The following is a 12,854-nucleotide window of genomic DNA, read 5'->3' on the forward strand; positions in this document are numbered from 1 at the left end:
CCGAGACATCAGCATCCCTCTGAGATCTCCTCCATGCCACATGCTTTCGAAAATCACTATCGTTATCTTTCAAATAACAAAATTAAACTCAGTAGAATTTGCAATGAACAAGTAATATGGCTAATTGAATATTTGCATCTAAGCTTGAAAGACTGAAATATTCCTGCAACTGACAATGAAAACAAATAAATAAAAAAGTAAAACCATGTGAATTATCTAGACTTGATATCACAAAGACACAGGGACTCCCATGGTGAAATCTGTATGTAGAGAAAAATATTACATGTTCTGATTTGCTTTTTATTACATGCAAGTGTGGCCTGGTTTGGTAGTTTTAAATACTTGGGGGCGGGGGGAAACAGCAGGAAGGCAGTTTCATAGCTAATTAATCCCTGAGCCTTTCAAGAAAATGAGAATATAAAAGTCACCCACAAAGGCAAGGGCTCCAAAACTAATATTACCAACATACACCAGTAATTTAAATCATTTGAATTAAAGATTTTAAAGGAACTACTTGCATACTTAAAGTTCAGTATTTGCATAAGTCTTTGAAGATCTGAATAACAAGTCACAGAATTTGTTTCAAGTTTATCTTAAAGACCTAGAAGGCAGCCCAGATACAGCACTACCATTTAAAGGTTACAAAAAACTCATGGAATCAGCATGAAATTTTCAGAAGACATACTGATATATTTTAAACTTTTTTTCCATCCTTTGAAGGGTTTTACAATTATTGTATCACAAGTATTCCCATGTAGGGAGGCTTGGGAAAAGGAAAAGGATATGGCAGAACACAGAAGAACCGATCAGGCGCAGCTTTGGATATTGCACATCATTTACCAATATTTCAAAAGTGCTGCTATTAAAATCCAATCATATTTTTGCTTTGTCTTCATTACAAAACCTTGAAAATGTGAAGGGTATTTCACCGTTTCTCTACTCATCTGTTTCCCTAGAAATGCAAGGAAACTCCCAATCCATTTTTCGCACACATTGCTAGAGAACATCTTGAAGACCACAGAAAGCCTACACCGAGAGCTCAAACATTTTAAGCTGAAGAAGATAATGTCAGCAGTCTTGAACAAAACTAGCATTTCTGCCATGTTAATTGGTCACTACAATCAAATATTCACTCTACAAAGAAGTTGGTGACTGGAATCAAATGTTTATTACGTAAAGGACCTTAAAATTATAAAAGCAAAATCCTTCAAATATGTCCATACCCTAAGTATGCGCATCTTTTCAGTATTTATAAAAGGGATGTGGGGAGGCTCTGCATGCAAACGCTTAGTCACAAAAACATTTTATGAGATGTCCCACAAAAACTAATGTGAATACTTTTGCAGTGAAGTATAATTAATAATAATGACAGACTTACCTGGTCCCAGGGACAGATGATTCCTCCAAAACACATAAAGAGATATCCCATGGCAACAAGACATACCCAGACCACCAGAGAAAATACACGAAGCAGCTTCTTAAATACAGGTTCTACGCAGACAAGGATAAATATAGCGAAAAAAATTGCTAGGGCTGTTGGAACAGTTATTAAAAATGCCACATGGTCTTCAATTTCCTGGAAACAGAGGAAAATGAAAAGGAAGTTAAAAACTAATGTACTTAAAGGTCAGACAGCAATAACAGACTCTAAACTGATTGCACATAGAGATCTCAGAAAGACATGGCTGAATATCAAAAGTGCGATGAATCAAAATAGGATTTCTTTCAGTGTAAGAAGCTGTTATTTGGAGTATTAACTTCATAAACAACTATTAACCACACTAGTGCATGGTACTTCTTTTACTAAATTGAGGAATTGGAACAGATTGAGAAAACTGTAAATCACACTACAGTAACGCGCCAGGCCCGTAGGACCGAGCGAATTAAAAGGCAAACCCAATCCGCAGAAGCAGCATAGCCTTTCTGCTCCAGTTTTCAAAAGATTTCTCTGATTAGTGTGGTTTGCAGGTGAAATTCAAACATCTCCGCTGAAGACTGCAGCTGTCAGAATGCCTCCCAAATCAACGATGTGTCCATAACTCCATAAAGCCTTTTTGACAGTGATATTTGCCAGGCACTATATATTTTGCTTCTGTTTAAAGTGTTTATCCAGAAGGATGGGCTCTAGGTTACATGCATACACTCTATCCTAGCAACTGCTTACTACAGAATGCGCAAACACCACCCAGAGCAAGGACTAGAATCTAACCTGAAGTGAGATTCAGAATAAACAATATTTAAATTAATTTACAGAACCTGCATAGAAGTTACTACACTAATATCTTTAAATCATCTAGTGATGGATGCATTAAAAAAGAATAAATGTTTGATTTTGTATTCCTGTATGTGTTCGAAAGTATCTCTGGTTGGAGTACAACAGCACTCTATCACCTGGTCATAGGATCCTTACTCATTCAGCAGCTGTTACAAATTTTGACAGCTTCATTTGCAGCAACAAGTATTGGCCCTAAATGCCACTGTTGCAACAATATAAAATCCTCCGCTAGCCACATACTTCATGCAGAAAGCCTCATATCCATTTATTCATGCTGGTGAAATCTTGGGAACAAGCTGAAAGTACCTATTTGATGATTTATAAAACATCTAAGCACAGAGAAATAACATTTCTTTTTCCCTAGTTTTGCAGTTGCTTCCTTAGTGGCCTGCTAAATCTTGTTTATTGATGGGTTTTCAACTTAAATACTTAACATTTTACTTAAAAGCTTTTTGATGTGACTTCTTTTCCTTTCTTATGTGTATAAGACTTGCTACAGTTAAAGCAAAACTAAAAATTTGCAAGTAAATTTGTAAATTTACAAAAATTCACAAATGCTGTCAGCGTTTTTTTGTTTGGTGGGTTTTTTCTCCCCTGGATTTAGTAAGTTTAACAACCTGCTATCCCCCCCGCTCTTCAAACCTGTTTTCCTTGCGGTCCTGACTGCACTTGTACTGCACATTGCAACACCCACCTGCCGCACCAGGCAGCTCTGCCTGCTCCCCGCTGCCGCAAACCCCGGCCCACCGCGCCTGCAGCTACCCCGGCACCTGGCAGCCCTGCGCCAGGAGCCACTGTCGCACACAAACCCGCACCCGAACCTCAAGCAATAGCCTCCGCATTTCGGCAGGAGAGGCGCAGATCGCCTCTGTGCAGAGCACGTTTAGCTGAGGCTCTGCTCTGTGCTGACCCTGGCTGGTTCAAACCAAGGGGAAACACCATGATGGATTCCACAGCTTTCTGTGCAGACTGCAGATTATCTTGCACGTACGCATTATCTACCCTGCCCGACAAAAGGCAGCTCATCTTTCAACTCTTCTTATTCTTTCTTCCCTTTTTAAAGTCATGAGGTCAGACATTTAAGCAACTATTATTGCGGCACTGATGATCAGGATATAAGCAAAAGACAAGTCGAGAAACTCTAAGTGATGGTGCTAACTTTGAAATGCAAACACTAATCTTCCTAATATTAAATACACACGTTAAGGCTTTCAAGCACTCACGTAGTCATACTGAAAACAAATGCATGGGCTTAAAGCTAGGCATAGAGGTAAGTGTCCGCAGGAGTGCAGAGCTGTATGAAGTAAGGTATGCGCAATCTTGCGTAGTAAGAGACAAAATATAAAACCTAACTAGTAGTAGAAAGAGCTACTGATTTATGTCTCTGAATTTTCTGATTTTTGATCATTCCCATCTCTGAAATTTGTTTCAGTGAATTGATTTAGTAATGTCACAGCCAATGTCACCCCAGATAACACCAAAAGCATTTAACTTCGACCTCTGACTTCTGCACTTCCAGGTGGGACTGCAAAACTCTTGTCAGAAGGTCAGAGGAATCAGTCCCTTCACCACTGACAGGACAACATCACGTTCCTTGCACCATCTGTCATGCAGTCAAGGTCACAGCACCAAAGGAACCCGCAAGCTCCTGGAGGAAGCCAAGAATCAGGAAAACCTCAGATTTAAATGACGGCAAATTGGTAATTCAGTGATAGTGATCATGCTACAAATATGAGAATATCCACATGCACTTCAACAGTACGCTTCATTTCAGTAAAAAAAAAAAGATATTGTGCTTTCTAGGACAATCTTGCTTCATAACAAATCAACAATATTTAGATTTCAGTTTAGAGCATATATATGGTCACATAGCTACATATTTCTATGTATGTATTCTATCATTAGATGAATCCATCAAAATGTTTGTTACAAATTAACAGCTAATCAGTCAATTTCCTTTTTTTTTTTTTTTTTTTTTAAGCGTACACTGCTCTCAGCACTTAGGTGAGCCATTTTGATCACTAAATCCAAAATTTTATTTCTGCTTTCTCCCCTTCTCTGCTTGGCAATTGCACAATTTTGCATTTTGTTTTGGTATAAACATATTCAAGAAAAAAAATTAGACCACAGTGCATCAGTTCTCATCACAGGTAACTGAACACAACCTCACCGGCTGCAGTGGGACGTCACCTCTCTCAGCTGACTACAAAACACCCTGCTTCCGATGTCGCAACCTGCTTGCATTGCACCGTACACTGTATGTATTCTGAAGTTAAATTGAAATTTAAAGACAGAATAGGATATACATTAAGCAATTAAAAAATAGATGAGAAAACAATTCTTACTACAATTTGGATCCTTTCCAGAAAGCCTTAATGTGTACAGGGGGATTTTTCACCATCCTGCCTGTAAAATACATGTTAATGTCAGGTCAACCAAAGTAGGCTGTGTGAGGCAGGGGTTTATTTTGGAAACTACTTTTAACAATATTTTCCTATTACTTCAGAGGAACTAAAAGTTTATGAAATTGTAACTTTGAGAGCAGGACATTTAAAACTTTCAGCATCCTGATCAATATTTGCAATCATCAGTGTGTTTAGCAGGTTAGAATATGATTTTGGATGCAAAGACAAATCCTGAAGGCTAACTGTTCTGTTTTCCCAACCATTTCCCGAAGAGGTGGGGAAAAAAAAACCCACTCAAAACACTTTCCTTCTTTTTTGTTGCTAGTCTCAGAAATTAAAATACACCAGAGCTAATGGAATTAAAATATCAGCATGACACTTTCGAACATAATGGCTAAGCCTGCCATACATGGAACTTGCCTGAGAGCTCTGTCTTCCTGAGTGTTTTCTATCTTGCTGTCTTTTAATTACTGAAGAAATTAAAGTCTACTGTTAGCAATTTTTCCAACCCCCATAAATTCTTCAGAAGTGTGTGATAATCTTATCACCACTAAAATCTGAAGAATCACTTTCACTCATCTTTCCAAAGCCCACAACCTTCTCTCATTCTACATCCTGTTCTTTCCTTTCCCAGATAATGCCATGCCCTCAGTTTAATTTTAAACAGCAAAGCTGCTGTAGAGCACTTCACTGTTTTATATAAAACCATAGAGCTTTACAAAGTACTCTATAAAAATGAACAAACAAGCATTTAAAATACCAGTTTTAGCATGAAATCTTTTACCATGGTCCCTCGTTCTTTTGGTACTTTTTCCTTTATTCTTTTCATTTACTGGAATTTGACAGCAGTCTATATACAGAGGACTCCTGCTGGGATCTGAAATACCACACGCTTTGAATTAACTCGAACCGTTTACTATATTAAATTCCTACTGAAATCACTTTTTGCTGAGATCAGTGAAACACTTTCTAAATGTAAATATAAAAACAAGTGAGTAGTGTTCCTGAGACATTATAACTATGTATGATTTCATACATCTATTTTCAAAAATGTTGAGTATTAAAAAAAAAGTTACACGGCTCAAGGACTACTAACTTACTGATCTCTCTATCAAAACAGGACAACATCTTCCTTTAACCAGACTAACTGACTGAAAGAATATATAGCAAAAACTGCCCATTTTTCCTGTAAAGTCTTTTCCAGGACTTGAGAAAACTAGAACGAATTTCAGAAGACATATCATCACCCTGCCCTTTGTAAAAGTGGACAGTGTTTCAATTCTCTGACACTTCAAGAAATAGTTCTCTACAAAGCCAAAAAGCTGCCAAAGTCTTCTTGCTACTTGCGACTCTTATCCCATGGTTTTATATTTTAGTGAATTTGCTTCTGGCTGACTGCATTGTGTGCCATCTGCTAGACAGCTGGAAAAATCTCCATTTTATTACGAAGTGCTGCATCCTGCTCCTGGCCAAGTAGCTGTACAGCTTCATCTAGGACTTCATCATTTAGGACAACTGAAAAGTTTTGCCCCATCTCAGATTTCTTTTCTAGCAATTCCATCATTATTAGTCCATCTTCATAAATGGTGCAGTGCCTTTAAGGCCAGATGCTGTTTCCAAGCCCACATCGTATTTTCCAGATCCACAACTTAGAAAAACTCCTCTGCCTTTCGTGCCCACCTTTTATCTTTCATAACACAAAGCTTCGCTTGTTTTTCTTGCTTAGCTGCCTGGTTAGAAGCTTTCTCATCTGCCTTTTTTCTTTTTTTAAGCTTTTACTGAGCTTTGTGCAACACATTCAAGGACACTAGCAGAAAATTAATTGAACTGTACCTTTTAATCAAACTGTCCTGAAGTTTGTGTCAACAAAGCTTTTGGTTTTCACTAAGGCCCTATGTAATTGCATGTCTGAGATTTTTTCCCTCTGATTCAGCGTTCCCTGTTTGGCTTGGTAGATCAATGATAACAGCATCAGGCTCAAATCCAGTTGTTTCATGATGTCTGTTGTCTTGAGAAATTCAGTTCTATTAATGAGTCTGATGTGCAGTCTACACTTGCTGTTAGCATACGGTGATATTTGACTCCTTGCCAGTCCGCAATCAGTCCACCAATTTGCACATGGCATGTATCAGGTAATTCTGACTGGCATTACAACTCCCAACCTGCTGCGTGATGTCATATATAACCAGCAAGAAGCAGTCCTGCATTCATGGCCAGATTCTAGATCATTTTGTATTTGTTAGTATATTGTGACGCTACTGAAGTAGTAAGACTTCATTCAAATCCTTCAGATGGCATTCTGGTCACCTGGAGCCTCTCCTCAAACTTGAAAGTCATGAACAATGTGCACTGTAAAATCCACCCCTGTATGAGAAGCGAGGCATTTTGCAACAGTGCCACAACCCTGGTGAAATCAACAGGAACTGCTCTTTGACTTCACAGCGTCTGTCCTAGTTAGCACATAGGACTAACAGTGATAACACAATGACCATGTAGGTATTGTGAATATCCTTCTGACCACCTATGTACTTGACTACCGTGCTTGTGCCTGATAGCTACGAGTGAACCTCGCCTGCCTCAGTGTTGTAGCAATGATTACCAGGAATACAAAGTCTGACATACCAGAGATCACCGATTTCTCTGCTTAATGCACAAGCATTAGAACTCACAGAGGGTTTGGAAAGGCTCATTGGAGGTGCTGAGGAAGAGTCAAAGGCCATGGCTGCTGTGCCAACAGTAACGTGAGAAAGGTTAAAAGAAAAGTTCTGGAGGCAAAATATTGGTTGCTAGTGAAGAGGCAAAGAACTATGGTATCATTCCCAGAAATGTTCCCAAAACAAGACAGGTTGACAAGCAAAAGTTCAATAAGCAGCTAAGAAAATGGTTAAAAACAAGAAGAAAATTCAAAGAAACAGGGAAATTCTGGGAATAGGGAGGGAGCCTCTAGAAGGTAGCTGAGCTTAATCTAAACCAGAAAACAATTAGGTTGCTGGCACTTCAAAGATCATAGGAAACCATTCAAAGAGAAGGGGTTACAGAAACATAGTACATGCTTTAAGAGAAGCAGTAATGTCATGGAGACCTGTAATTCTCAACTAAAGGAAAGAACAGAAGTTGATTAAACTCAAAGAAGAAGGAAATGACAAAGAAAAGCCAAACCAGACAGACTCACATTTTAAAAATTTTGCAGAGAAATAAAACACCCACGTGAAAGTATACACCCTTCTATATAAACACTAAAAGCCTAAGGAGCTAGATGAAGAACTGAAATGCCTGTTGTTAAAACAACGTTATTTACAGAACAGTCTTACTGAAAACTTGGTGGAAAAAAGACCATCAGCAGAATACTGAAAAAGCAGAAAAGATTGAAAGCCATACACTTCAGCAGGGATTGAAGAAAGGCTTGTATTAACAATCTAGGAGAATCAACAAATAGCATAAAGTCCCCATGAACCAAAAAAGTACACTGAACAGCAAAGGCTTATCAAAATAAATGACCTAGACGACTGGTCATCCATCCAGGATGGAAACTATTTGAGATTCTATGAAATGCAGAGATAAGAAAGGCTGTCAAAGAAGAAAACACAACAGGTCAAGGGATACTTCAGTGACTCCCAGCTAGACTGGCTAAGGATCGCAACAGCAGATGGAAGCTGAGATGACTGTCTATGTCTCATGCACAGCTGAAAAACACAACAAACAAACAAACAAACACACACCCGTACAAAGAAAGATAAAACACTCAATCTGAGCTCAAGATGTGGAAAGAACCTGGTTCATAAAATGTTACTATTGAGAAGCTGCTTTATAACAATGACAAAGCTTGTTAAGCAAACAAATGAGAAACAAAACCCAAACACTAAAATTGAAAGGGGAAGCTAGAAGCTTACAGATTAAAATCTTTGTAGGTGGCCTGAAGACACTACAAAACTCAGAGGCACAGGCTAAAAGCTAATCAATTCCCCAAAACAACTTGAGAAAGACCAAAACACAACCAGAATGACTGAAGAGCCAAGCAGTGAAGCTTCTAAAAACTACCTTTAGAGAAAAAAAAAAAAGTAAAGGAGATAATAAAAAGGATCATAAAATTTATCAGGATTAATATAAAGACTCAGTAATGCAGGACAAGAAAAGAGCTTGAGAAATAATTTTTAAGAGTATAAAAATAAGTAGTATATTCTTTTTGAAACTTAATCAGGAGTTGGCAGCCTGCTAAAGGTCTTCTAAGCAAACAGATGATGCAGATATTAAAAAGAACAGTTAGAGAAGAGCAGACTGTAGCAGAAAGGGTGGGGTTTTTCTGTATCTGTGTTCAGTGTGGGGTAATTCTCATTCCACAATATTCTATACAGGGGGAACATATCAGAGGATCTGTCTCAAACTGAAGTATCAGCATAAGGCATCACAGAGAAAAGCAAGAGAATGAAATGTAAAAAGAATCACCACAAGCAGATAGGGTTCACCAGAAAGGCCCAATTGGACTCAAGGGAAAGAGCTAAAACTGTAATAAAACATAACCTCCACCGAAAAGTGCCCCAGTATCCAAAGACAGGAACATGATGTGATGCCAGTCTCTCCTGGGATCACTCTCAAAGACTAAGGGAAGTACCAGTAGGTCCGGTATCTATCCTGGGAAAATGTGTTAAAAACAAAGGTCCCAAAGTGCCCACAAAAGTCCTCAGGAATCCCAGGGTATATGTTGTTCAGCATATCCATAAACAATTTGGGAAAAGGGGTGAATAGCAATCTGACAAAGATGAGGGCCCACTATGAAGAATTACAAACGGATCTCATAACAGTCACTACTGAGCAAGAAAATGGCAGATGAATTTCAGTGGAGATGTATGTGAAGTGATGCAGCTCAGACAAAACAATCCTAATTTTATACACATAACAACAGGCTCTGGGTTGACACTTAGAAACGGAGTTATTTGGTGTTTATCATAGGTCGACCCATGAAAACATCACTTTGGCTCTCACTAGCAGTCAAAAAACAACCCAAAATGCAGAACATAGGAAAAGAATAAACAAAAGAGAACATCATGATGCCACCTCAATGCATGATGACCACCGTAACCAATTCTGGTCCTATCACCACCACCATTTCCGATGAATACAAAAGAACTAGAAAAGATAGGTTTCCAAGGATGGTCAAAGCTGCAACACAGTGGCTAGATACTGATGGAGTAACATTTGGTTTTAAGGTTTCTTTTCTCTGCATGGAGTGAGCACAACCGTCCTTTGATACAGCTCTTGTGCTTTTTAAAGGTAGTGTCCATCTCAGACTAACAGGGAACAACCTCCACTTGAGCTGCCTGCATGCAAATGTGTAGCCAGGGAACCCCATGAGCCTGTGACCATTCCTACTGTACCGTGTGCCATGGGATAGAGGACAGACACCTATCACTGCCAAAAACATAATTAGCAGAATCAGGGGGTGTGTGCTTGTATATTTTATATACATAAATATGCCCTGTGCAAACCCCGTGCAACCAACCTGAACGGTGAGCAGTTTTTCCTGTTTCTTTATACATGCTCATTTGCCACATGGGCAGTTTCCTCCCTCTGGATTTATTTTCCATCATTTTGTATCCTCTCATCTTGTTAACCACATGTCATATAAAATCTGTCAGTGCATACAACCATTTATTTAATAAGCTGGGGTTCAGAGGGCCCACAGCGGGTCAGGGAATGTGAACGGGACTGTCACGCCTTTTGGTCATCCAGCACCATCTCAATCTTCTCTCAGGCTGACAATTACCAAAAGTAGCTCTACTTTAAGACATTGAACAGCCTATGAAAAACAAGACGGTCCAACCCGGTTACTAGTGGCTACAACACTCAGCTGGTGCACTTATAAAATTGTCCTACCCGATGACACCAGCTGGCAGCCACAGAAGATAAACCATGTCCCAGACAGCAACAGCAGTTAATTATATTCTGCTCCCTGAAGTGTCCCCTTCAGAAGAGGGTTGAGACAATATGCAGCAAAGCGAGCAGAAGGTTGTACTTTGATGAAACTAATTATTTCAAGCTCCAGAGCTAATTAGCACCCACTCATATCATTTAGATTATTTCTAATGTACATGTAGTGATCAACACATCCTTCTTGCGTGCTTTATTCTACATGTATTGGTTCTGAATTCCTCTCCAAAAATGTGATTTAATAACTTAGTTTAGCTTGTTTTTCAGATGTTCTCAAAATACTTCCTCCTCTTATTATTAAAATAATCTTAAAGAAACTCTCCAATAAATACAACTTCTATTTATGCAACGTCCCAAAACGTGGACACACGAAGATAAATTGAGTAAAACACTTATGAAATATGTATGCTTCCAGTTAAATATATTCAAAATATGTCATGTTGAAAGAGCCCCATCAGTTAAGCATTATGGATAATACATTACTTCACAGGACTCAAAGACATGTTTTTCAGATTAGCTGTGCTGCAACACATTGAAAGTGAAATTATGGCCTTCCTTGTACCCATATAGACCCATGGAAGTCAGAAATACTGAAGTACTCATTCGATCTTTGAGCTAGTTAATACTGACAGTTACCTACTTCGGCTGTCACTTTTAAATTGAAGCTAAAAGGTGGCTTTCCCTCACCACTTTAGTCCTGACATAATAACTTGAGAATCTGGCTGTAATCATGAAAAAATGTCAAGATGGAACTTGCTTAAAAGTAAGAATCACAAAATTTGAACCAGGAAGCACATAAGTTTTAGCACATGAGGAAACAGTGCTGATTTTGAAGGTCTGTTTAATGAAGCAAAAGGTAAGCTTTGGCTTCTTTCTCTACCAGGTCCTTCAAAAATACATTTTGCAAGAATATGCCACAGATTTAACATATCAGCATAATAAGGTAACATGAAAAATAGTTTTAATATTGAAAAGTCTCTACGGTCATTGTATAATTACTTTTCAAGTTTTTCCTAAGGTTTTGCAATTACTTACTAAACACAGTTGTTATTATCGCAGAAAAGGTTCTTGAAGTTTACTCCCCTAAGGACCCTTTCCACGCTTTCATTCGTCTCTCAGTTCAACTGACTTCAAACCAAAAAGATTTCTTATTTCATTTTTGACTCCAGGATCAGGCCCACGTTCTGCAATGGGTATTACTTCTATAATGATAAAATTTCAAATAAAGGTAACCACCATGTTAACTTACATTTGAAATGTAACTGTGCCAAATAATAGCTCTATAAAGGAGCCAAACTTCAGACACATTCATAGGAAACAGAGCAAAAGATATTCTGCAAATCCAGACATTTCGATTCAGTGCTAGCTGAGGGCTTATTTAACCAGTACTGTTACGCATTTCATTAAGGCACAGGTGAGAAAATATTAAAAATCAAAGAAACCAAAAACAATCTGGTAAATTATTTTAGCCTTAAAAAGATGTCATGTCACTTAAGAAGTGTCTAAAATCCCATCATCTGCCAGTCTGGCTTGGAAATTGCCTGGACTCACTGGGGCAGAAAACAAGCCCAACTGAAAGGCTATGGCCGCTTTCTGGCACAAGCTAGTGGGGTGCCAGTGGGGATTACAGGACCAGCTACTAGTCTGGACAGCCTACCACCTCCTAGGTCTTCACCAGAGTAGACTGTGCTCAGACCACTGTGCCAGCAGAAAGGACCACCACAGTGGGCTGCATCAAAGAAAGGGAATCCATCCACCTGCCCGGGTATATAAAGCGAGAGGAGCGACTTAGGAGGAGTAGGAGTGGCTGAGGGAACTGGGGTTGTTTAGTCTGCAGAAAAGGAGGCTCAGGGTAGACCATATCGCTCTCTACAACTACCTGAAAGGAGGCTGTAGTGAGGTGGGTGTTGGTCTCTTCTCCCAAGCAGTCAGTGATAGGACCAGAGGAAACGGCCTCAAGTTGCACCAGGGGAGGTTTAGATTGGATATCAGGAAAAATTTCTTCACCGAAAGGGTTATCAATGGAATGGAACAGGCTGCTCAGGGAAGTGGTTAAGTCATCATGCCTGGAAGTATTTAAAAGACATGTAGACGTGGTGCTTAAGGAAATGGTTTAGTGGTGGACTCGGCAGTGTTAGGTTTACGGTTGGACTCAATGATCTTAAGGGCCTTTTCCAATCTAAATGGTTCTATGATTCTATGGGAGCACTAGCAAGCAGGTGCTGAGCCACGTTCACAGAGCATCTGTT

General features: G+C 39.1%; 1 protein-coding gene across 1 annotated transcript in view; it reads right to left on the reverse strand.

Moving 5' to 3' along the window:
* Window positions 1-12,854, reverse strand: part of ADCY2 (adenylate cyclase 2) — a 241,385-nt gene that overhangs the window by 220,447 nt on the left and 8,084 nt on the right. The window contains exon 2 of the mRNA XM_075705183.1: window positions 1,379-1,576. Coding sequence (XP_075561298.1) covers window positions 1,379-1,576 — 198 coding nt within the window. The remainder of the gene's footprint in view (window positions 1-1,378; window positions 1,577-12,854) is intronic.

The sequence above is a fragment of the Pelecanus crispus genome, chromosome 2 (genome assembly GCF_030463565.1).
Source record: "Pelecanus crispus isolate bPelCri1 chromosome 2, bPelCri1.pri, whole genome shotgun sequence".
NCBI classification, from domain to species: domain Eukaryota; kingdom Metazoa; phylum Chordata; class Aves; order Pelecaniformes; family Pelecanidae; genus Pelecanus; species Pelecanus crispus.